Raw genomic sequence first — 27866 nt, forward strand, 5'->3', positions numbered from 1 at the left:
TGAGCGGCTCAGTACTATTTGTATGGGTCTAACAAGAAAACTTACAGTGATCGAAAGTTTTACACGGCAGTACTATAATTCATTTCTTTAACTGTGAGTTTGATATCAAGTTATTGGGTCGTATGTATAAAAACTAGCAAATGCTATAGTTAAGCAAAAAGTAAAAGCATTTACTTTGAAGTACAAGCATTAAGGAAAAGCAAATTCTTGATTCCGTATGAATAAAACCATTCCTTTACTGTTCAGCATTTACTATACAACAGGTAGCTAATGCTTTTTACTGTTGGGTTGTTTTCATGGACAAAATGATTGCCAACAATAGGGTTTCTTTTGTGTGTACGAACTGCCACACACACACGGAGGGTTTACACGTGGTGTAATAATCCAAATGAAGGTGATGCATACAGTACATAAATTATGTAGTACATAAATTTTGATCCTCAAATCCAGCAAAAATCGTGACACCTTTCGGCAGCTGCAGAATACAGACTGTATACTTTCATCATTCATGAAAATTGTAAAGGTCCACAGTGTCATGTAGACGTCACAATTGCATACAATCACAGACATGTGTCACTGAAAATCATACCAACATTCAATACTCAAAGAGTTTTGTTTATTGAAAAAATAATAGTTGGCAAAGATTGGTGACCTAATAAACTAAAACGATGATTTCATTTTGTTCAGTCCCCAGGGTGCCGTTGAATAAAACTTATCCTTAATCATTCTATGCCACACTTAAGTTTACGCTAGCACTTCTCATAACGTGAACAAAATGCGAAATTATCGTTTCTTCTATTAATGAAATAAATTATTAAAAAAATATTTAAATTTCGCATAAATGCTATTCAAAATACAGTGTATGGTATAATATGTAGTTTATTAACGTTTTTTGTTAATTTTGGGGCTATTAATATTAATAAATGCAGCAGTTTTTGCGCCGAAGTATTTGCTTTATATTTTCAAGGTTGCCCCAACTCAGCCTTGAAAAATTACCAGTAAATACTTGAAATCTGAAGCATTTACTCATTTTTATTCATACGAAAAAAAGTAAACACTTCTAGTCTAGCAAAAGCTAACAAGTAAAAAGTAAATACTTCTAGCTTTCAGCAAATGCTTTACAGTAAAAGCATTTGCTTCATTTTTATTCATACAAATGCAAGTAAATGCTTAAAAATAGGTAGTAAAAGCAAATGCTAGTTTTTATACATACGACCCAATGTTACGATCGTATCAGTATACAGTGTCGAATACTCCACCCATCTAGCGGGTGCCGCGCGATGCGCGGCATCCCGATAGCAAATCAATGGCTTTAAAGGTACGGTATAGTCCATCATTTGTAATTTGTGCATTATGTTCATTTGAAGCAACAAAAGTGCTCACAATCTAAAGAAGGGGGCCGAACAACTAACCTGATGAAGTTTCAGCTCAGTGAATGTGGTATATTCCGAGAAAACAATATTCTAGGCTCTCGATTTCAAATCAAAAATTGCTGAATCATGTTTTGGATTGGGCCTGAATTCAGCGTCCAAGACACGTTCTCACTTAGCCGATTGCAGCTACGCGATGTCACGCACTGAACTGACGAATTATAGCAACTGTGCGCGCGTGTGCGTCATATCAATGCTTGCGCGTGCTTCGCCGAATAAAAAAACCCATTTACTATAGTACTAACGGACATTTCCAACGATGTGTCTATAAGACGCATCGTTGGAAAGGCCTTCTTTCATTGATTTCTTCCAAAAATGACAGCTTGCTAGAAAGAATAATTTCACCCGGAAGTTTAGTTCCATTACTATCTTTAAACCAAGTAAAATATCTGCAAATGATGGACTATAGCTTTAAATGGGAACTATTTACCGGTCCCCATATAATGGGAGCGGTGGTGGCCAGTCTAAGGAGTACTACGCTTGCGCACTTTGACAACAACGCCATCTTTGAAATGAATTAGAGCTGGAGAAGAAGACGCTCTTGCAAAAAACTGTAACGTACAAATCGAGCGTAATCGTGTCCAGCTGTCCATTCTCAGTAGAATTAGATAAATAGTGTTGAATTCAAGGAGTTGTCCAAATGGCTGATGCTGAAAAAGTTAACGTTGATAGTGTTATACAGCGATTATTAGAAGGTAAGAGCAAACGAGCAAAGTCTGAAAGTCGGCGAAACAATTTTCAAATCCATCACTTATCAATATCAGTGGCAGTACACCAGTATATGTACAGTCAGACAGTCGTTGTCCTAGCCCCATAAATGTGGCCAATTTACTGGACCACCTCCGTAAATAAAGGCCACACTTCCACCGTGTACAAAAACATGTAGAACTTTGTCAAATTTTGATTTTCACATATGATTTAGGCTTAGTTTTTCAGATGCGTGAAATTTCCAGATTCGTTTGCACACGTTCAGACGTTTGTGTTTCACTAGTCCCATAAATGTGACTCAAATACTGGACTTCCTTCGTATATTGAGTCACACTCACAGTGCCACATACCGCCTGGGCGCGGAAGGTCCCTTTGCTAGGGGAGCCGAAAATCAATTAATAGTAATAGGCCTACTTAGTCCGAGTAACTTGGAAGTTGGACCTAGTCCGAGTAACTTCATGAACTTGGACCCAACTTATCGCCTTTTTTAACATTTGGACATGGTCTGGTGATAGTAGGGTCCAAGCTAATACCGCGAGCTGGACAACACCGTCCCAAAAACCAACATTTTCCAACAAAAAACATCAGATTTCACCTTCAAAACGGCCTTCAAATTACTAGATATGCCACCTGAGGTACAACTACAAGTAGACATCGATGATTAAGATGGTTGTAGGCCTACTGAAGTTTACTTACGATCCGGAAAAAAAAGGTGAAATTTTCCGTTCATTTCGGAGAGCTCCCCTCGCGATCTTGAACATGTTAAATTTCCGATCGTGTTTAATGTTTGAACGACGCGATTTCTTCTTCATGCCCAGTGTACATTCGATGGTCCCCGTATCCCGAGTGCGATTCCGTTACCGAGCGCGCGCGATGCATCGATTATGATACAGCTTTTATGGTGGATACCAGTTCAAGCTGGTTCCCGATTCCCTTTTACAGTTCGAAATGCACATGTATGTGTTTACAAACGTGACTCATTATCATAATCGATGCGTTGCGCGCGCTCGGTAACGGAATCGCACTCGGGATACGGGGGCCATCGAATGTAGAAGAAATCGCGTCGTTCAAACATTAAACACGATTGGAAATTTAATGTGTTCAAGATTGCGAGGGGAGCTCTCCGAAATGAACGGAAAAGTTCACTTTTTTCCGGATCGTAAGTAACTTTCAGTACAACCATCTTAATCATCGATGTCTACTTGTACCTCAGGTGGCATATCTAGTAATTTGGAGGCCGTTTTGAAGGTGAAATCTGATGTTTTTTTGTTGGAAAATGTTGGTTTTTGGGCGGTGTTGTCCAGGTCGCGGTATTAGCTTGGACCCTACTATCGCCAGACCATGTCCAAATGTTAAAAAAGGCAATAAGTTGGGTCCAAGTTACTCGGACTAAGTTGGACTTATCGCCTTTTTTAACATTTGGACATGGTCTGGCGATACTACTCAGTACTGTAATTTCTGTTTTAGGCATCATAAATGGCTGAAACTTGTGTACAATAAACATTTTCATACATTTTGTCTTGTGTGCAAATTTTATTTCGTAAAGACTTCAAATAACTTCGTGACGGCAAGTTGAATATGGGACCGCAGCGCGCGGCGCGATGCCAACCCGGATTAACTTGTCCCCATCATTTTCTTGGAGCGCTACATTGAAATGCCATTTTTACCCGGATAAACCCATCGTAGATTGACAAATCAGGTACCAACTTAAAGAGGAAGACGTCATCTTTTCAGTGTCGTATGCGCGTTTGTCATTTTTTGAAGGGGGGGGGGGGTCATTCCATGCCAACTCAACAAATGGTGCACACCATCACCTCTTGGATTTTTTTCTTTTTTGGTGTACTGAAAGATACTTAGGAGAAATGCAAATTCTCAAAATTTGGGGTCTCTACGACTTTTTGTTCTTGCGCAATAGCATTTTGAAATTTGAGGTGGGCGGGGCCGGGCCAGGGCGAAAAGCGCGTCGCGTCACGAAATTCAATGTTTAAAGGGCCTTATATTTAAAACTATACCCCCCAGACATTTCAAACTTGGTAATCTGGGCTATTTTTTGCTGTAGATTTCAAATATTTAAACAGAAAGAAAGTAGCTTGTTTCATTTTTAAGTTAGAGGGGCCCCAAAATGGCCCAAAACTCATCTGGACCAATGTTGGGGGGGGGGGGGGGGTGTAAGTCAAAAATTTAAAATATTTTTACACCAAATTTTTTGCCTGTAATAGCCCCCAATTGAAACTACTTTCATGTAAAATCTTACACCTATATTAACTTCATTGAATGAGATATAGCCCTTGCAAAAAGCAAATTGTTTATTTTTACGATAACTTGAACCCCCCCCCCCCAAACCAACGTGAGACATTCCGCACCAAATTTTGCTTCACATATGTTTGAGGTTGGTCCTTAAGTGTAGTCCTCTGAAAAGTTTCATGTTGGTGTCTAAATGTCTTCAGTGGATAGCTGGGCTTTATAAAGAGTCTATATCTTACGATGCTGGTTCCGTAACATACAAGTACATGTACATGCACTTGTATTTTACGGAACCAGCACAACAAAATCCCCCGACTGTTGAAAGACTTGGGTCAAGACTACCCATTTCCTGCTCAATAAACAGTTGCTTGTAGACCTACAAGTACATGTATTTGTGGTGTTTTGTCTGTGCAACTTTACATTTCCGTCAAAACAAAACAGGCACCGTATTTTCTTTGCGAAATGTCAGAGACTTTGTTTCCCTTCGGTTAACTCCACGTACGTGATTACGATTTTGGCACTTGGTATGTGGGGTGAAATTGTGTTGTTTGTACTGCCACGTGCAGCGTGGAAGACGCAAAATCCAATACGCGTGACGTTATTCAGTTGGTTCCGCCCCTGAATAGGTAAGACCTCGCAGTACAATGCGGTAACAGTGAATTTGTGGTTTGCGTTTTTTTGGAGCGCTTTAGCGACAGTTTCAAACTTTAAGGGATTGACTTTGGTTACAAAGGCGGTACCTCAAAAGAATATCGCGATATTTTTCGGCATATCGAATTTCACGATGTTCCGATTTTTTTTTATGAGATCGATACGATTTCCGATATGAAAATTTAATCGAAATATCGTGAAATATCATCATACCGAACAGGCTTGCTCCCGAGGGAAAAAACGCCACTCGCACCCGTGTCACAAGTACACACAGACCGGGTCAGCGCGCCTGCACACATGCCTGCAAAACACAAGGTCGGCCGGCTGACCACACGCGGTTGGCATGGAGTGATTGTGTGTGCGTGTGCATACTGTATGGGGCTATGCACGTGCAAACGTCTAGGCTTGAATGGTATTTCAGTATTACTGGATAGTCTCGATTTTTTTCTTATACCGATTATCACCAACTAAAGATTCATAAATACCGAAACACCGGTGAACTCGGTATGGAATTTCAATACCGCAGTACTCTTCCTTAGTGTTCAGAATCTTCGCAAAAGTAATTCAAACAGAAAGACAAACAACATCTTTGACAAGCTTGATTCCATTCTTTGTGGTTCCAGGCATCCAGTTTCATGTCGGCATTGTCAATTACCGTTGACAGATAAGACGTAATTGTCAAGCTCAACTAGAAAACCTGATACTTCGGCAGCTGCAATACCGCAAAGGCCTTTGAAGTTCTGCTAACGCCGCCGTGTTTGCGGTTTTGTTTGTGTGTATTGTGTCTGGACGTTTAGAACGATGTTTTACACAGGGAATATTTTGACGGTTGTGACAAAACCTGATTGTGTTAATTGTTTCTTCTTGGTTGTTTTTGAGATTTGAATTCTACATGCATCATGCGTAATTTTTGAAGGCAAAACATAGTTCCCCAACTCCCAAGAGTATTTCTGCAACAAGAAAAAAAACGTGTCTATCTTGGTTATGACCGCCAAAACTTACAGGCTTCAGTCATGGAGCATGATTCCGTGTTATGCATGCGAGGTGCACGTGCAAAGGGAAGGGACTCGCCTGGATTCACATGCGACGCTGAGCCGTCCGATCCGGGGAAATTGAGAAAAAATATTTCATATTTTCATCATGATGTCTCATCATGGGCCTCGGGGAATAAATGTACGATCTAGGAGTGTCGGCACCGACGCGCAAAAAACAAAAATCTGGACTCGCCTGAATATATGATGAAGCGAGTGAGCCGTCTGGGAAACTTAAGAAAAGAAAATAGTCCAACGAAAGCGCAGTATAAAAGCCATGATTTCTCATCGTGGGTAAAACTCTTGTACGACCTAGAAGCGTACACTTACAGTGTTTACGAAAGTCCCTGAATACACCTGCGTCATGGCCGTACATGTCAGTGCATGATACGCATACACGCAGTTCCACACTGGTTACGCACAGAGAGAGTTGAAACACATGCTTTTCCCCACGCACTGCATTGCATTCCTCGATCTAAAATGCCCTTTCAAAAGAATCTGATTGGCCATCTAAAACCACGCTCGGAACATTTTTTTTCATTCATGTTTTGGTACAATTGGTCCGTTAGTTATTCAACGGTACCGACGTTCAAAGGGAAGGGACTCGCCTGAATCTTACGATACTGAGTCGTCCAGATAAAAATCGAGAGAAAAAAAACAACTCCACAAGAAAGGGTAAGTATCAAAGCCATGATTTCACATCGTGGGAAAACCCCCGTACGATCACACGTTACCAAAAAAAACCCTACGCCCGTCCTGCTGGGGCCACAAGCACAATGACGTATGACACGTGCTTTTTCCCACGTACTGCATTGATCAAGCTGATTGGCCATCTAAAACGGCGCTCAAAACATTTTCCATTCATATTTTGGTATGATTGGTCCGTTCATTAAGAAGGTCACGGCACCAACAACTTCATATTACAGCATCCACAATTGCGTATGCCTAACATTGTGATGATTACTAGAATCAATTACGGACCGATCACGTGAGAAAGAGTACGATTATTTTTTATAGGAGTCCGATTTTCACATGACACCGGCGAAGCACGTTAAGGAGTCGCTGGTGGCCGACATAAATTGCATGAGCCTATTGAATCACTCACAATTGATAACAAACGAAAAGCATACGTTCGCTAGGATAGGGGGATCGTCGTGTGGTAGGCCTCGGGCAGCGGTCGACGATCTGCATTATTTTTTAGTGGGCCTTGTCATGCCAGTGGCGTTACTAATTCGAACAATATAATACCACAAAAATTAAGCTTTCATTTTTAATAATCTGTTACAGTGATATATTGTTTTTACAAACAAATGGACTGATAATGAAACCATAACACTTTTAGTGTAGGAGATTTGCGGCGTGAAGCATTTGCGTGAAGCATTTGCGTGATTTATGCCGCGCCAGCAGCTTATCAACTCGGCATGTGGTGCTTGGTGGTTAGTTATATTTTTTCCCCTGATAATGACGTAATAACCCACTTAGTGAATACTGCATTTTTTTTGTCACTGGATACCGTGGTATAGTAAATGCAATACCGTCCCAAGCCTACAAACGTCGCATAGCGATCAACAGTGTTTACCATCTTTATTGACTTGAATTGCGTCGCTTCATGTATTTTTTTGTAAGTTTCATTTCTTTTTTCGAACAAATGCATACATTTTCATGGTTCAGGGGCAATTAAATGACAAGAATACAGCAGTATAAATGCACACATATCATGTTTATTATCGTAATGAAAGTCAAGCTCTTTGCGCTGCCGTCTATGGATCGTAGCATGCACCGCGCCGCGCTGCATGGAGACTAGGTATGGGAAGGGCAACGACATTCTTTCAAGATCGTTTTTGTTAAAATCTAAAATGAGTTTCTAATTAACTAATAAATCTTAAAAACAATTACTACTTGCAATTTATGGATAACAAGCTGATTTCATACCAAAGCGCACACTTTATTTTTTGCTTTCAAATTGGGCTCTTGGTCAGTGGGTTGTGTGCAAAATGCTTTTGTTTATTAATTAGCTAGAATTAATTAATTTGTATATTCGCGCACACTTAATCAGTGTAATGCCAAGAGTACGTTGCTGCATATGTTCACATAAAAACACTGCCCAAATTTGGTGGATTGAAACAACTGTCTCTTCAAGTTATGGCAGTTTTGAATATTAATTAGGGCATTAAAGTCCATTTGCATACTTTACATACATAATTAGTACAATATAAGCCAGTTTTAAATAAATTCTAGTGGTGGAGTTATTTATCACCAGAGGAACACACCAACCAAATTTCAGGCCTGGATCTCATACACATCTCAAGTTATGGCAATGTTGCATATCAATAAGGTCAAATTTGCATAATTTGGACTCAAAAATTTAAGATTTTCCCTAAAAGTCTGATTTTGTGGTCCTGTATCTCATGAAATGTGTAACCAGTGACTGTGAAACTTCGTAGATGACAAAAACCCTGTAGAATCTTTCAGTTCTGCGAAAATAGAATAAAGAATGCATTAATTTCTAAACTTACTGTCCAGTAAAAATGGCATAATTTCAGAAAAATGACTGTAAAGTGAGTTTTTAATATACTTTTTTGTACAAAAATGAACAACGGTGGGATTTTGACACGCTATCTTTAAAAAACAGGAATTTTCCATCGGTGTTTTACTCTCAAAATTGCATGTTCATTCTTCATAGATTGTACAAAGGTACTTAAAAACCTTCAAATTGCCATAATTTTTAATATATAGTGTCACAAAAGTCGTAATTAATTACTTTTCACAAAAATCCACTATTTGTCCACAAATAGTCAATATTTGGCACTTTTTCTTTAATCGTAACCCAAAAACGGCTAATTGACATCCTATAAGGTTATACATTTTTGAAAAGCACTCAATGAGATCTATCCAACTGTAGCTGTTTCAAGACCCCTTTACCATTTGCTGAAAATTGGTTGTCCGGCCTACAATGAAAGATTGAAATTATTTTGTCAGCAGAAAATCAACCCAGCTATAGTATGACTGCTAAATAGCACAAAATCGTTAAATTCGGTACCTTCAGAGGTCTAGATATCCAAAAATCATGGTAATTCGGCAAAATATTTGGACGGTTTTGAAAAAGCATGGCGTCTCTCAGTCCTTCATTTTTAAGGAGCGCGATCGCGCAGGCGCTCCTACTGCACTCCTCGACTGTCTCGAAGGAGCGCCAAAAACAGCGCTCCTCAGAAATCCAAAAGAGGGCTCGTCAAACACGGGAAGTTTAAAAATAAGAAGTGATAAAAACGCAAAGGATTTTAAGTCTTAAGCTACACGTATTTTTCGTTGGTATAATGCCCAAACTCACGTTAATATGCCGCTGGACATCGCTAAAAAATGAACGAATACCGAGCTCGTTCGTACTGTATAAGATCGTGTGTGTACAGCAGTTGTATACTGTGCGTGCACAATCTGCATATATCGCATAGAGCTGCATGAAAACACGTGGGCCCGTACGTGCGAGTGCGGCAATAAATGGTTCCCGCTGCGCCGCGCACTAAGTCCCAATGAAGGCATGATGAAAATGCGGTAACCAGTCAATGTAATAGTCGCGCGCGGTGCAGTGCAGTGCACTGCCGTACAGTGTTTTGCGTGCAGGCCGGATGGAATAGACATCGTAAAAATGCCATGAAAACAACGATTGAGAAGGACGATCTTTGCAAGCTTATTCACAGAACTTGATCTCTCTTGTCTGTGTATGTATATCCATTGTTCATGAATTTATTTTGAGGAAGTTTTACGGGTATGTGAAGTGAAACGATCAGCGTGTTTCACCGAAATCCTATACCGTAAAACGAGTCTCATTGCCGGCCCACCACACACAGTGCATCACAAACGCTCTTACTAGTGCAAAGTTCAGACGTTGTTAGCCAGTTTCTCGTCGTGACTAGCATTGTGTATATGGCATACTTGTCCTGCATTGTCCATTATTTTTAAGATTATCGACGGCAGATATTTTCAATAAAACTTAAGGCAAGTTTGTGTCATTTTGAGGCCCTTTTTGTATAGCTTTCGTAGAGCAATTGAAATAGTTCAGGCTGAAAATTTCATATAATTTTAACGAATCTGAAAGCAAATATTCAGTTGCTTATGTGCTGTTTATTAACTCTCCATTTTCCAAGTATAATCAAGTGATGAACCAACTGACAACTGTATTAAAAAATGAAAGCATAAGCAGTAGTCAAACCTTTTATTAATCTCCATTTAGTTAGTTTTTTAAAATAAATTTTACCGTGTCTTACAGTTACAAAAACAAAAAAAGTAACGCAACTTGAGCATATGTTTATGCAAAAACTAATAATAATGCAGCCCCTTGAATAAATCCTTATATTCAAAATAAAACAAAAACAATGGTAACCCGTCGTTTTACCGCTGATTATCCATAGATTTTAAGGAGAGCGATTTGCTCTCCTGAAAGATTTGAGGAGAGCGATTTATAGCTCTCCTGGATTTTCTTTAAATGAAGGACTGGTCTCTGATATTTACCAGACTGTTTCCCGGCCACCCTAATAATAGTCAAAAGGCCAATGGGGTCAGGGAACCAGACAAGAGCTTTAACCCTAACCCACCTCACTCCTCCAAAATCCTCCTGGCGGTTTTGGAGGATTCTAGAGGATTGAGGATGAATGGTGATTGAATCAAATGAGGATTCTGGAGGATTGAGGATGAATGGTGATTGAAGCACATGAGGATTTTGGAGGATTGAGGATGAATGGTGAATGAAGCGCAAGAGGATTTTGGAGGATTGAGGATGAATGCATTTTGAGGCAGGACTGTCTGATGATTTTGAAGGATTTGGCGTTGGTTATCCTTCATTTAAACACGAGTGCAAAGTTTTGGGATGAGGAGGATTTTGGAGGATTGAGGATGAATGCATTTTGAGGCAGGACTGTCTGACAATTTTGAAAAATTTAGGCGGAGTTGCAAAATTTTGGAGGATTGAGGATGGTTGTAAGCAACAAGGGCCTAGGGGGTTAGGGTTAATCATCTACTGAGCGTGCGTCAACTTTGGCAAAGCGCACCGCGGCTAGTTGCCTGTCATTCCAAAATCTTTGAATGTTAAAAAGGCGATAAGTTGGGTCCAAGTTACTCGGACTAGGCGGTCGTGTAGTGACTGTAGGGGGTGATCGTGTAGTGTAGGGCCCCTGTTATTTACCTGAATATACAGATAAAAAAAAATGTAGCGGCCTAATATTTCATCTTTTGCAAGGACTTCTTCATCTATTTTTTATCTGATTTAAATATTCAAAATCTGATTTTTTTGGGGGTTAAACAAAAATATATAAATTTCACCAACCCTGTCCAGTGCGCAGGGAAACATCCAATTCCATGCAGACAATTTGATTGTCAATAGTAAGACCACCCTGAGTAGCCAAAATTGCTCAGATGAAAGTTCACCCTGTATCAAATGAATGTAACATGTAAACTGATGAAGGATATGCATAGGGTAATAATGATCATATTGCCACAAATTTAACATTTGCACTACTTTATGTGTATATTTGCAGTCAGAGGGGCTCGACCAGGAAAAAATGTGCAGTTAACAGAAGCAGAAATAAGAGGATTGTGTTTGAAATCCAGGGAAATTTTTCTCAGCCAACCCATCCTGTTGGAGTTAGAGGCGCCCTTGAAAATATGTGGTAAGCTTAATAATGCAATTAATCTTTGTGCGAGAAGCTCAAAGATTTACAAAATAAAAAGTTCCTAGTGAATAACTCGAGGGGGTTATGGTTAAAGGGAATATACATCATTTGCTTTTGCTGTAATTTTCAGGAATGGATGGATTTTTTTTGGGGGGGGGAGTAGTATTACAACTGGCTTGTGCCCGTTCAAAGGTGTGTAATCGATTGGAAACAAAAAGCGGACTAACTAAATATGGTAAATTACTGGCAGTATTTGAGTAAAGCCGTTTTTTTCAAACACTGGTCGGTTGACCAGCCTTGGAAATTGATACAAAAAACTATTTTTCTTGAAAATGACAACACACCAGGTGCTAGATTTTACAGGATGCTTTAGACTGTCAGTGTCATTCACTAACAGTCCAGTAAGGTATTTCATAATACTTTGGTAGTTTTGTTTTTTGATGAATATATACATGTATTCCCTTAAAATCACTTTAATGTAAAAACCAATTTTTTGGTAAAATTCATTGATTGAGGGTCATTTTAATCATTTAAATCCACTGATCCACTTAATTACAAAGTGTAAGATGTTGTTAACACATTTAGACACCCCTATTTCATCAGCATTGACTCAACATATAGGTTTTGCATAATAACCCAAAATCATTGTTTTGATGAAAGTCAAGATCTGAGTTTAAAAAGTTTTTCTTTGAATTTTGAATTGTAAAGACAGCACACTCACGTTTGCTGTAATCATACCTTGATCTGTTCTGTTTGCAGTAATATTGTGAATCAATTGTGCTGGTGTAGGCTTACCTGAACCATCTAAAGGTGTATTAAAGTCCCAATTGATAGTGTTATTCCTAATGTTTCTCCATACAAATTTAGATTGAGATTTATATAATAACCTTTAACCCTAACCCCTTGGGCTCTTTTACTAGAAAGTATCCTGAATCCGCCAAATCACCAATTTTGTCACGCAAAAAATGTTGGTGTCCTGAGTCCATCAGAATCTCCCAATGTAGATACTGGAGGTATCCTGAATCCACCAAAGTCCAACAGCAAAAGTCTTGATGGATTTTGATGGATTCAGGATATCATGCTGGCATAGAAAAAAATTCAGTATGTTTTTCCATAGTCTTCAAAATCCATCCCCTAAATTGCTGGTGGATTTTGACGGATTCAGGATACCGTGCTCGCATGAAAATTGTTATATAAGTGTTGCTGCATAGGATCCATCAAAATACACCACTTACATGTACATGGTTCAACTCAAAGCTTTCAAAATGTTTTAGAGTATAGTCTAGGCTATATTTAAAAAAAAAAGGCTCATTTAGGGCAAGGAGAGGCATTTGTTAGTAGAAGTTGGTAACAAAGCTATTTTACCTAATTCAGGGGTGCTGAATCTGAAAATGATGGTCACCAAGCTGAATTTTTAGTGGAAATATTCCTGATTTCCATAAATCTTTAATACCTGTTGTGTAATATAATTGTTCCCATATGTAGGTATATTTTTTATTATTTCATTTTTTTTAAAGTTTATTTTGGTGATTCTACTTGCACTTCCTGATTTCAATAACATTCTCTTAAGCATATAAGTGACTGAATGATTATGAGGACATAGTAACAATCCAAAATGGCTACTATTACACCCTAAAGTTGCGCGCATTTACCTTGTCTCCAGATATCATCAAGTAGTCTCGCCGTTCGCAGTATTGGTGAGCTTCAAATTCACAAAGTTACTTACTAGCACAGTTACCCGAACAAAAATAAATTTGACATTATGTCAAAAATGCTAACATCTTGATATTAAGGCCAAAAAGGAAAACGGGGAAAAATGAGGTGTCTGTAAATTGGGCTAACAGTTAATAGGCGAAAGGTCGCCTAACGTGGGGGACTTGAATAACTTTGTCAAAACGTTTTCTTACCAATAATTTTTGCGGACACCCCGTTTTCTGCCCGTTTTATATCACAATGTTATCTTTGTTCACATGATTTTCCCATAAGGTTTTAAATAGGGTCATAAGGTTTTAAAAAGGGTAACTGTACCAGTAAGCAACATGGTAAATTTGAAGTTCTTCGATACTAAGGTTTGGCAAGACTACTTGATGATATCTGGAGACAAGATAAATGCGCGCAACTTTAGGGTTTTATGGTAGCCATTTTGGATTGTTACTATGTCCTCATAATCATTCAGTCACTCACATGCTTAAGAAAATGTTATTAAAGTCTGGAAGTGTAAGTAGAATCACCAAAATAAACTTTTCAAAAAATAAAATAATAAAAAATATACCGAAATATGGGAACAAATATATTACACGACATGTATTAAAGATTTATGGAAATTAGGCATATTTCCACTCAAATACAGCTTGGTAACCATCATTTTCGGATTCAGCACCCCAAAATTATGCTAAATAACTATGTTACCAACTTCTACTTGAAAGTGCCTCTTCATGTAACAATTTTTAAAGTACCCCACATGCTATGAGCAAATTTGAAGGGGTGAGGTTTAAACCCATCTGGTGATTTGACATGAGTGGAATGACCCACAAGCACATTTTCTGACTATCATTTCGAGACAGATTTTACAGTGACTTAAAGGGAATATACAACATTTGCAAACATCGAAAAATAAAACTACCAAGTTTTTACGAAATACCTTACTAGGATGTTGGTAAATGACAGTCTCAAGCATCTTGTAAAATTATGGCACCTGGTGTGAAGTCATTTTCAAGAAAATGGTATTTTTGTACACATTTCCAACGGTGGTCGGCCGACCAGTGTTGGGAAAAACCTAACCATTTTTCAACTACTGCTCCAAATATACCATTTTTTCAGTCCAAATTTGCCTTACAATTTTCCATCATCTATAAATTGATCCATTTTATCTTTTGTGGAGTCAGGGAACCAGACTACTTGAACATTTTTGTTTTTCATGGTTTTTCAACCTTTTCGAACTCAAAACTTCAAAAATTTCAGTGTAACAATATTCGATCTATAATACCAACCCCTCAAATAGTTCATTTCTGAAAATTACAGCAAAAGCCAATGATGTACATTCCCTTTAAATGTGCTGAAAGTTGACAAAGGAAGAGTGATTTTTTTGTCACAGTATGATCAGGATGGAAGAGGTGATATGGCCAAATATGAACGTTTTTAAATTTCAATTCTATAATGCATGTATACCTTCTCTGTATTACAGGTGACATACATGGCCAGTACTATGATCTTCTGCGACTTTTTGAGTATGGTGGGTTTCCACCTGAAGCCAACTACCTCTTCCTTGGGGATTATGTAGACCGTGGCAAGCAGTCTCTTGAGACCATCTGTTTGTTGCTAGCATACAAAATTAAGTATCCAGAGAACTTCTTCTTGTTGAGAGGCAACCATGAATGTGCTAGCATTAACAGAATTTATGGTTTCTATGATGAGTGTAAGTCTAATCTTTTGTTGGAATGTTCTTTGTTATCACAACTTGCTCTCATTGGCTCAAATAGCTGTGTGGTCAACATTCAACTTTTTGATATATTTGGAATGTTTTAGTAATAATACATGTACTTGTGTAGATCACTTATGAAACTGCTTTGCCAGAATTCACTAATGTACATGTATATAAGTGTCCCTCCTAAATAAGTGGAAGATTTTCTTTTTCTTGGTTAAATTGCTCATTTTCTGTGTTATTACTTATTTTTTGTCATTAAACTTTCATGTTTTTTTTTAGTTTTCTAAATTTATGAAGATGATAAAACAAAGACAGAGAATAGTCAGTACATTTACTAAAAAATTGTATATCACATTATAAGAATGTACTCAATGTGTTCCTCTGGCAATTTGTTTGTCTTGTTTGTTGTAGGTGTGTATCTGTTGATGAAAAAGTCCACTATCATCCACATTAGGAGGAAACTCTTGAATCAATACTTGTTGCTTTAAATCAACGTTAATTGTTTGCCAAAGTTGCACTCCATTTCTGTATTTGTTCTGCCTGTATCTGTTAATGTCCAACTTCTTTGGCAGCTGTTTGTTTGACAACTTGCAGTAAGGCAAATGTATTATTTATCGTCATAAAATTTTTGTTTTTCTATATCTGGAAAGTGTAAATTCCGTTTAAACAAAACTGTGTAAGAAGGTGTTTCACACCTCATCCTGATGTACATGTGTTGATGTATACACACAGAAAACACTTTAAGATTCCAGAAATGTTATTTCAATAGGTCTAATTCTGCTCTACCCTTTGGGTCAAATTACAAGCAGAAAACATAAACGAGATTTTATGATTACCTATATTTTTTGCAGGCAAAAGGAGGTATAATATTAAGCTCTGGAAAACCTTCACGGATTGCTTTAACTGCTTGCCTATAGCAGCTATCATCGATGAGAAGATATTCTGTTGTCATGGTGGTAAGTTTCATTTATTTCTTCAACAACCTTAGCTCCCTGAACATTTTCACTACCGTAATTTTTGGAATATAAGCTATGGCTTATACGTTGAATTTGCCCATGAAAATGTTTACTGCGGCTTATACACAGGGCGGCTTATACGCCAAGCCTTGAAGAATAAAAATGAGATTCAAATGTGTATTTAATGTACTGGTACAAGAAAAGAGCTGTTGTTGAAATGAATTATCAATTAAGAAAGTCATTAACAAACCGAAAGCACGTCCAACGAAAAGATACCGAGCGGTAAAAAGTACGGCCGGCCAGTGGCCGGCCAAGAGTGAGCTCACGGTCTTCGATGCTTGCGACATCGACCAGCAGTACGTGATACTAGTGCTGCATAGCGCATGCCCATACCTGCCAACTGTTTCGATTTAGGCAGAACTGTTCCGATTTCGGAGATAAAAAGTGCCCGAAAATCGGAACGTCCCGATTTTCCGAGTTGCGAGAGAAGAAATAATACAAAAAAAATTTAAATTTTTTTTTAAAAATGCCCCGGCCCCGTCGCACACTTGTCCGAGAAAAATGTTTTATTGTATTGAGGGCGCTATTGCCGTTACCATAATGGTATAAAATCCGCCTCGCTCTTATGTACGACGAAAGGGACGTAAAGCAGACTCAAACGTCATCGAACAGGCCACATCCGAATAGGCTGCCCCTGCGGCCGTTGGCGCGCACAGGCTTTTGCGATCGGCCACAACCTAGCCGCAGCCAATAATTTGGACGCGAACTGAGACCCAATACGTCATCCGTCTGGTGTACTGCCTCTCTTGCGTGCTTACCGAATTAAAGCGCAAGGCAGACGTATTGATGCCATGTTTCGTTTGTTTTCCACACATGTTGTTTCTTCATAGTCTTTGGTGGTTTTTCGTTGATATTTTGACCGTGCTGAGTCGCACTTTTTTTGTTTTTGTATGAGCATCTCAACTGCAACATGGACCAGGAGGATGATACACTGAAGGAGAAAAAGCAGCGAAGGAGTCAAAAATTCAGAGAGGAATATCGTGAAAAATTTAGAATTGTATTTAACAGGCATGACAGGCTGACACTGTGACAGGCCTATGTACGAACTTTTCCAAATAAAATTGCACTTGTACATTGTACATGTAAAATGCATTACTGTGACTGAATATCTACATGTGATTAACTGTGAAGCAAAGTCAGCAGTCATTTATTTTTAAATTGTAATTTTTTTTTATCAGCAAAAACCAGCTGGAAAATTCAGAAAATTATCCACTAGCCTAAATAAGAATACTTGTATTAATAGTGTCTGTTGGGTCTGCTTCTGGATGTCATGTAACATTTTAGGCACATCCACATGTACATGTACTTTGTATGATTGCCCCTGGACCCCACCCATTAGCGCGCCGCGCCTGCGCCGCTCACTGTTGCTGTTCCTCTTTCTGACTTTTCAATGTTGGCAGGTATGCATGCCATGCTGCATGCGCTACATTCCAGGCTCCATGCGCTTGCGGACCTCACCATTTGTGGTAATAAAGGGGTGTACTTTCTTGGGAACAATAATTACCAATATTTCCGCTGTTTACAAAAAGAAAAAGACGACTTATTCTTTTTATGGAGTTCATAATCTTTACTTGATAATCAGTTGTTCAACGTCACAATATAATTTTTTTCTTGAAATGTATTCAAGAAACGATGTAAAACTCAAATCGGGCTAAATCACCCCTCACAAAATTAAAGGTTCGTCCATAAAAATTTCAGCATCATGTTGACTGTTTTTCGAAGAAAAGTTATGATCAAAACTTGAATTTTTGACGTTACTACTCATTAGTTATCACAACAATTTGATAAGTTTTGTTGTGAAAACGGACCTGTTTATTCTTAGGACAAAACAAATCAGCATCTGTTGCCACAAAGCAAGATTTGTAGCGCTCCAGTCAGACAACATATGGTGGGTTGCATATACTCTCTCAAGTGCTGCGGGAAAATGTTGTCATTCGCCGGCGCAGACTGCCGGGCCATGCACTAACTTTTAAGGCCGGGGACTGGAGGGGCCAGCCGGCAGCAATTCCCGGTGTTCATTTCTCATCATCAATTTCCATATTTGTTTGTAAGAGTATCGACTGTAAATGGTTTGATATAAATTGTGTGGCCCTTTTTATAGTTTGTAGTGTAAATGGAACTGGTTCAGAGCATTTTGACTAGAATTTGGAGGCCTAACAAAATTGAAACCGCTGCGGTCAGTGCGGCAGTCAGCGCGCAGCGTGCTCGATAATGAGGCACACAGCGAAGTTTTATTTGCAGCGAGTTGTACGGTCTCGGACCTTCGAGAATTCACGAGGTTTCGCGAGCGTTCGGCAGTGCCCCTGGAAGACGGACAAGAAACCCGTTTTCGCGGCAGTGTTGGGCCAACCTGGGGGTGAGTGAAAGATTATTATTTTCGGCGTCGAATGATACCATTTTTTAGTGATTATATTGTTGTAAAGGTGATTAATTAGGCTTGCGAAATGAGGTATGAAAACCCTTTTTTTCAATACTACCTGCACGTTTTGAGTGATCCTGACTACCTCGGGATATTGTTGGATACAATTTGTCGATTCCTGGACTCTTGAAAAGTTATGCTTTCGAGCCGTACTATTCCCATCTCTGCAGGTTTCGTGGGCGATTTATATTTTGATGCGAAATATACGCGAAAATTGCATGATTTTGGTCGGCAACGTCTAATTCGGATGACGTCACTCGTGTATGCAGTGTGTATTACTAACCGCCACTGTACATGTTCGTACGTGGGTGCATCGCGACCGATGTCGACAATAGGTTCCTACCCGTTACTTTGCATGTCGCATCAAGTACAAAACAAATACATCCCATGTGCATCTAGGCTATGCATTAGCAAAGAATGTAGTATCCAGGCGCCACTTAATTCAGCGGTGTGTACAAAGTCTATGAGTGTCAAGTATGAGTGTGAAGAATCAAGAAAATTAATTTTCTAAGTATTTCCTATGCCTAACAAAATTGGAAATAATTCTCACTTTAATCTCAGTCCCAGCTTCATGTCTTTTATTTAACATTTTTGCAATGACTAACCTAATTTAATATTAGGTCTTTCCCTGTAAATGTACATGTATATTGATTGATTATAATTTTTCTCTCCTTTCTCTTTTCTTCAATATACCCTCTAGGTCAAGTACGCAAAGTGATTTACCCATTTTCCCTGTCAAGATAGTTGGAGACAACATCCGCACTGGAAGATGAACATGACCAATTTCAATGGAACTCTATTATTTTACCATGGATTGAACTTTACAATTTTTGTGGTACAACCAGATTTTGCATGTTTAATTCAATGACGTGTGATCAACAACTCATAAACTGATGAATCAGGCGTCGGGGATTCTTACGCCATGTCGCATGGAACATTGCATGTATTGTTCGTTGATAAAAACCTGAGGAATAAGCACTTTCATGGTACATTTAATATGCGCCATCTTGTTCACATAGCAAGAAGAACAAGCATTGCTAGATGCGGACACATTTTGTAATGTACACATTTTGGAATGAACGCATGATGACTTGGAAGCACAAAAGGTTTTGTTTGATGACGTGTAGACTGCAACGCATGTAAATTTGCCTGGTAAGAAAAATGACGCATAACAGTGAAAAAAAATAATCAGTTCAATCAAATTTCTCTAAATATCAACTTCCAGTTTTATTTCACAAATTAATGAATTTGTCAGTAGCCTTTATGCTGTATATTGAAAACCGATAATACAATACAAACCTCTGCGAACGACTGTACACTGCACTCGACGTCCATATCGATGTTCTGAAAATACGCAGACTGCGTAACATTATGAACCAATGGCAACTTTGCTGATCGTCTGCGAGACAGTTTGCATCTGTCTGAGTTGTCGGCGACACTTCCAGATGAAATATTTCCATATTATCTGTTCTGGAGTTTTGGTCCCTTTTTTTTTGTTTCACTTTGCATTTCTTACGTTGAGATGGAAACTAGCCAGAACAGAATTGATTGCTTGTTAGTTTGTAACCATTGCAATCTTAAATATTTATTATTTGTTCTTATATGCCTGCATTCTTACCCTTGTAATTATTAAGAAATACAATTTATTGTTATTGCTAAGGGCTGGTGCGGTTGAATAATCTTGCATCAAAACAAATTGCTGACACGTGGAATTTTATAAGCTCGTGGTCTATACATGTCGCAAGAGTATAGTTACTATACATGTAAATGTACATTGCACATCAGTGTTTTCCAGATCATTAAAAACCTTACCCAATAAAGAAAATGTGCCTTAATTTTCATGTTCACTTTTTTCAGATCTATATTTGTAAGTCATTCCATGTTGTGAGAAACTTTCATTTGTAAAGTTTTTTTTCTTGGAAACTGAAAGTGGTTCAAATATTAAAGTGTTTCAGTATACCTTAATGTTTAACTAAATGCAGCTGAAAGTATGTAATTGTGATTTCATGAATAAAGTGTTTCCCAGAATTTCAGTCAAGAAAAGAGACGACTTGATTCTTTATACATGTTTTGTATTTGTTTTCAGGTTTATGTCCACTTTCCTACTTAAGATAAAGCCAAAAATAAAGTTTATTTTGCGAATTTGTACTCCCCCACCCCTCCCAATAAATCCCCACAATGATTAAGAAATAGTTATTGCATTGCCAGCATAAACACTTAGTAGGACCCCCCCCCCAAAAAAAAACCGACGAAGTCTTATTTTTAATGGGTTTACATGAAACATCGTTTTACTTCCCTGTTTCGAAAAGACACGCAACCAGTTTATTATAGTCGGGTGCCTTTACTCCGCGTTTACTTATTGTGATCCCGTGTACGTGTGGAGCAGGGCACGAAACCGCCGCGCACTTGCTTTCAGAGCGGTGTTATTTTCGCAACCTGGGCACTCGGAATAGACATCCTTTTTGAGTGATCCTGACTACCTCGGATACTCAAGAGAACCAAAGTTATAAAATAAAGGTAGCTTAATAATGTCGCTTTTCATCAAATTGTCAAAACATTCTGCCCAACTTCGTTTGGTATAGATAAAAGGACGATTTTCACCGACCGTAAATTCACCACAACAACGGTCATATTTCCTTCCCCATATTTCACAAAATAGTTGCTTAAAACTTAATTATTATCATTTAACAATTAAACTATACCCTTTTTAATCTCTATTTCAAATAAAATCCTACTTTTAAAGACACGTTAAGCGGAAAATGAATTTCGAAGATTGGATCTCCTATCTCATGAATATTCATATTTCCAGTGTGTTCGTGCATACGCTGCAAATAAACGAAAGCACTTTCGGGCATGCTGCGCGCTGACTGTGCGGCATTTACGTCGACTTCAAATCTTAATTCCCAGATTTTTGCGTGCTGCGGCTTATACTCCGTGCAGCTTACACTCCGTGCAGCTTACATTCCGAAAATTACGGTACTTAAGGTCACAAATCTTCTACAATCCATCCAAAAAAACCTTCTTTTTTTTAATAGAAAATATTGATGTTCTCCATGATTTATTAGTTTTGGGCAGCTTACTGGAAACACAGGTATTTTTTCTTGGCCTGTTCCCTAATGTGGCGCACTTCGCACCTATCTGGTGAATTTTTCCCTTCAAATTTGGGAAGCAGTCTACATTTTGGTGTATATAAATTTATATAGTCCAGGACCCAGGGTCCTTTATTTTTGGAAATGCCCAAGTGCTTGGTGGGTATTTTTGGAAAGGTTACCATGGTGTTGGTAAGCACGCTTGTGATTATAGCAGGGGTGTGATTTGTCCGGATTTCTGGAATTTTAGTCAAACGTCTGTAGAATTTTATGCGGATTCCGGATTTTCAACGTTTTCTGTTTCCGTAATATCGCCCGAAAACTTCTGGTGAAATATAGGCCCTAATTTTGGATAATGGATGGACTATATAATAAATGTACATCTATACAAGTAAATGTACAATAATACATGTACATCATGTCAACCGAAGTTCGTTGATTTTTCATTTTTGTCCAATCTCGTCCCTGTTACAGAGAGTTCCATAACTTGCATGTGTGGACAGTGAAGGGTATGAGTGAGATACAGTGGAATATCAAACTGGCTTTTGGAATGTAGCGCATTTAGTGCATTGTGGTTTGATTTATGATGTGCTTACAAGTGTTGGCTTTTCTTTTCAATCAGTGTTAAAGCATCCACTTTGCACCAATACAGGTTTGTCACCAGACCTACAGGCAATGGAACAAATAAGACGCATCATGCGGCCAACAGATGTCCCAGACCAGGGCCTTCTCTGTGATCTACTTTGGTCAGACCCTGACAAAGAGACAAGTGGCTGGGGAGAAAATGACAGGGGTGTATCTTTCACATTTGGGCCTGAAATAGTCTCTAAATTTCTTAGTAGACATGACTTGGATCTCATCTGCAGAGCACATCAGGTAAGGTCTGCATTTTTACACTTCTGTTTAAAGGGAATATACAACATTTGCAAACATCGAAAGACAAAACTACCAAATTATTATGAAATAACTCACTGGACTGTTTGTGAATGACAGTCTGAAGCATTCTGTAAAATCATGGCACCTGGTGCGCTCTCATTTTCAAGAAAAGTGGTATTTTTGTATCAATTTCAAACACTGGTCGGCCGACCAACTTTGGGGAAAACACTGCCTTTTTACAAACACTGTGCCCAATTTATATTTAGTTGGTCCGCATTTTGTTTGCAATCAGGTAAAAGCCAGCTAGACTGGTTCCCTGACCTTACAATTCTCTGACCTCTATAAATTGCTCCGTTTCATCTTAAGTGGGTTCAGGGAACCAGACCACTGGAACATGATGGGTTTTCTTGGTTTTTGGGCTTCTACGAACACAAAAACTTCAAACAAGTCATTGTAACAATACAAGATACAAGAAGAACATTGTTAATACAAGATACTGCTTATAACAAGCAAAATTATAGGTCCCAAGTCTTTCTTTTTCTTGGTTTTCCATTACTGTTAATACAAGGTGCGTGTTAGGACAAGGAAATTCATAAAGTCCCAAGGACCTTGTTATAAAGGTATTCGACTGTATTTGCTATAAAAAAATAACCCCCCAAATCCAACCATTTCTGAAAATTACAGCAAAAGCAAATATTGTATATTCCCTTTAAAGATCAGTCACTTTAATGTGGTCTCAATAGTCACTTTAACATATTGCCTCTGTACTAAGGAGGTCACACTTTGTTTACGTGCCTGCTTTCCTATGGTGCTCAGTGGACCGTGGACCCCCCACTGGCTGCACAGGAAAGTGCACATGTAAACAAAGTGTGACGCCATCAGTACAGAGGGTTATTGTTTTGTGCTAAATTTGTACATGCCCGCAATGCGTGCACGACGCACGTTTCGATTTACGATACGCTTATAACAGGTTTTTCTTTCCACAGGTTTTTCTTTTTTAAATACAAAATACAGGCTGTTGTAAGTTACTTTTAGAGTTGTAACATTTTGGTTTGTTAACAACTTTTTTCTCGTATGGCTCAGGTTGTTGAAGATGGTTATGAGTTCTTTGCCAAACGGCAGCTGGTGACACTATTTTCTGCCCCTAACTACTGCGGAGAATTTGACAATGCAGGAGCCATGATGAGTGTCGATGAGACATTAATGTGCTCCTTCCAGGTAAACATAAATCATGATCATGAGTGGGAGGGTCCATGTAATGAGTTTTATTTTAAAACATATTTTGTGCATATTTTGGTTTACAATATTCTTAAAGTGCCATTGAAAATAGAGGTACATGTAGATGAGACAAATAATTATGTAGCATTGGATGTTGAATTCTTTGGGCTAACTTTCGGAGAAAACAAGGGAAAAAGTAGAGATAAAAATGAAAAGACGTATTCTTTTATGTACACGCCATGTGATGATTGGCTGTTGCCACAAGTACATAGATGTACACATGTGCAATATAGCAGCACTCTGTACTAGTATATCTCCCACCAGCCTTAATTTCAAAGCTACACTCAGTAGATTTGTTCAGAGTATTTAAATGAAAGCAAAAGCTTTGGATTCAACAAACTGGTGGAATTGTTGTTATAAAAAAAACCCTACTTTTCAGTTCATCCATTTTTGTTGGGGGTTAATGTATGTAACAAGCAAATATTAGTAAATTTATAATCAGTATTCATTGCTGTGTTATCCAGATTCTCAAACCTGCAGACAAGAAGAAATTTCCCTATGGTGGCCTGAACTCCGGACGACCCGTAACTCCACCAAGAGGAGCAGGCAAGAATAAGGGCAAAAAATAAATGGAAAGTAGTAGCTTTTCATATAGGGTCCACCTAACCATCCTAAGGAATTTGAGGTTAAATTGTTGTGAATTTTAAATCACCCTTAAATGTCGTTAAATGAAAGAATTCGAAGGGCACACCCAAAATTTAAAAATCTAAAGACTATACTCATACATAGTGAGCTTTTTTTTCACAGAGAAATATCAGGGGCCACTTCTACATGGCTTCAGAAATCAGCTTAGGAGTCGCAAGCAATATAAATTACTTGATGTGCTGGCAGATAACCTGTGAGCAAAACTGGTATAATTTGTTTGTTCGCCTAGCCTCTGTTTAATTAGACTTACAAATACAATGTCATATTCGGAGGAAAATGCATATTTTTAGTCTGAATAATAAAACAATGTAAAATTTTAAACTGATATTTGACTTGATGTAGGTTGTACAAACACAAAACACTGTGAATAAGGTTTAACATGCACTGTGAACGATTGTTTTCAAAAGTCAAGCCTCCTTGCAGTATTTCAACTCAGGAATTCCCAACAAAGATGAACTCAGTTGACTTTAACCTAGAATGATTAATAATTTGATCGCTCAAAAGCTTTGAGTTGAGTGACTTTTTCAAGTGTTTGTATGCATTTCAGATCCAACCTACGTTACATGTCGAAGAAGCTTGTAAAAATAGTGGAGAGTGATGTTTTGCCCCCCCCCCCCCCGCCCCTTTTTTATCACTGTCCCGATATTTTTTTTAATGTACAGGTTACCCTTTGGTTAATTGTTGATGTAATGTACTTGTATTAGAATTATTGTGCAGTTGCACAAACATGCATTTGTCTGTGTCCTTGCTATACTCTTTAAGGCGCAAAGACTCTTATAAATGCCCTGTGATGTCTCATTCTTGTCATATGAGGCTGTGGATCCATGTATATGACAAGTTGTTCACCTTGCTGTACACATTGATGTGCAAGGTCATGCCTCTACATTGTCAAAATACATTTAACATGCTTTTCATTAATTGCCCAACAAAGTATAGTATGTTGACATGGCAATTTTGTTTTAATCTTGGGTGTTTATTTTAGTATATTTGTCAAGAAATTTTGGATTTTTGTGCAACTGGACACCTGCACATTTGCCATTGAAGTAATGAGGTTATTCTGGGTGTTGGCACAGTGACAGGATCACATAGTAGCATGGCAAACACTCACTCCTGGATGGTGGTTTCTTTCATTTTGTATGTTTATAGTGGTTAGCACCATCGTTATGCAGTAGTAGATACAAATATCCTACTGCTGAAAAAAAAACTGCTTCTTTTGTGCTCTTGTTAATCAGTGCAAATGGCTGAATCAGTTGCTAAGCATGAAGAATGATTCATTGTCAAAAATAATACTTCATGCCCGTGCTAATAGTAATGGTCTTTTGTGTTGTAAAAAACAAGGTTGCCACTGTTCTGTATACATGTAATGATCAAAATCCATCCTATATTCTGAGCAGCTTATAGAGAATTGAATCCACTGATGAGACACATTCAAATACCTTAACATCTACAACACCTTACCCCCAACCTTGGTAGTTTGCTTGAAACTTTGAAAAAAGGATTGGGGGCACTTGTAGCTTGCATTAAGGTGGGTTTTCTGTGCGAGTCCTCATCATTTTGCTCCTTTGATCATTTTGCTCTTTTGGAGGGGGTCTTTTATCAAATCTGTGCTTTTATTCAATAGTATTTAGGATGGATATTTCTTACAGAAGATCCCTTTAAATTAGTCCCCCAAAAAAGGCCAACAACATACAGTTCTGTTGGATTGGCAGTAAGTTTTTTTTGGTAACTCACATTACAAGAAAAGGACATGGCAAACATTTAAATACCCTGCATTCGAAAGTTTCCTCATATGCTGCCATTTTAGTTTTAAAATTTAGAAAAACAAACAATCGTGAAACCTTCAGAGGGATACATTTTGGTAACTCACGTCAAGGTCACTCACATACAGTTTCTCCGCCAATCTTTGGTGCAAGATAAAACATAAACAACTCTTTCAGCATAAAATAATATGAACCTTTCTCTATGCCTTAAAAACAAGAACATACAATAACATCTGCATGTTACATGTAAAAAGACAAAGTGCAAAATTGACTTCCTAAAATCCATAATTTTAGCCCCCAAAAAAGAGCAGTTTTGACAAAAAAAATAAACTTGACATATTTCACCTTGCTGCCAAATCACTCAAATCAAAGGTCTTGTCCCTTGATACCACATTTGAAGTTGTGATGTTGGTAGTTTTGAAGATTATATAAATTAGCTGTTTTTCAGCCATGTCTACTTTCTCATGGAATTGCCCATGTGTTTTATGTTCCTGATTTTCTCTATATCTATATGTTGTGGAGACATATCCTGAAAAAAACCCACAACTTTTTAGGTATACTCTGAACAACTTTCCTTTACAAATCGTATGTACTGTGTGTCTGCTTTTAGAACATTATTTCATGGAAATTATAGGTACAAGTGCACGCACATTATTTTAACTGTTTATCAACCTTAAAGTCCTCGGAGAGTATCAATTTTTACAAAACCCATCATAATGTCTACCTTTATAGAAGAGCTCAGCAGAGGTTTGTGTGCATTTGTTTATGGTGTAAATCGAGGACACGCACTGTAACAACATGGATGAAGTGAGGACAGGAACCAAATCGAGGACTCCTCGGTTAGAAATCGTGTACAAAACCAATGAGAGCTGTTGCAAAAAAGTATAAACAAAGGAAAAGGGAAGAGGAACAATAGAAAATCCTCACTTTACACCATAAACAAATGTATGTCTGCGTGTGTGAGTTTTTCTTAGTCACTATGTGGACATATGAGCAAAAGATGTCCACATAATGCAGGTTGTGTTGACGTAATGTGGACTAAGCTGTGTCCACATAACGTTTCGCCCTCTCTGGAAAACAGGTTTAAGGTTATCGGTCACACAATGAAGAGAAACATTCAAGGAAATCAACAAAAAAAAATTTGGGTTACGGTCGCAGAATGAAGAGAAACATTCAAGGAAATCAAAACAAATATAAAATATTGGGGTTGAAAGAGTTTTCACAGTTTCGGTAAAGTAATTTTTTGTGTACCGAGTTTTCTTAACTACACGAAAACAAAGGAATGTCCACATAGCGTATGTAAAACGAACATGGGTGTGTGTGCTTGTGTGTGTGTTGGGGCCCATTATGTTCATGCAAATACTGTGCGCAGTCACAAATAATCATGGTCTTCAAATTTTATTGTACTGATTTGTGTGAAGACTGTTGTCCACTTTTTCCAGAACTAAAATAAACGTTTTTGGGATGTACTCACTGATCTCTATTAGAAGCGTTTTTCTAATCACACTGTATTGCCTTGCATTCTCTACTACCTGGGCAATATGAACTTAAGATATTGGCTGGTGTTATTACTTAAAATAAAGTCAGGAGAACATTTGACATACAGCAGGGGTGTGAAATCTCAGCTTAAAA

The 27866-nt window shown here is 38.2% G+C and overlaps 1 protein-coding gene across 1 annotated transcript; it reads left to right on the forward strand.

Moving 5' to 3' along the window:
* The first annotated feature begins 1899 nt into the window (after positions 1-1899).
* LOC119726995 (serine/threonine-protein phosphatase alpha-2 isoform-like) lies at positions 1900-26704 on the forward strand. Its single transcript, XM_038198856.1, has 7 exons — positions 1900-2125; positions 11593-11724; positions 14912-15142; positions 16003-16107; positions 22328-22551; positions 23635-23769; positions 24294-26704. Exons 1-7 carry the CDS (start codon positions 2071-2073, stop codon positions 24396-24398), a joined length of 987 nt encoding a protein of 328 aa, XP_038054784.1. The 5' UTR covers positions 1900-2070; the 3' UTR covers positions 24399-26704.
* Positions 26705-27866: the final 1162 nt, after the last annotated feature.

This window comes from Patiria miniata, unplaced genomic scaffold (genome assembly GCF_015706575.1).
Source record: "Patiria miniata isolate m_02_andy unplaced genomic scaffold, ASM1570657v1 HiC_scaffold_2, whole genome shotgun sequence".
Lineage (NCBI taxonomy): Eukaryota > Metazoa > Echinodermata > Asteroidea > Valvatida > Asterinidae > Patiria > Patiria miniata.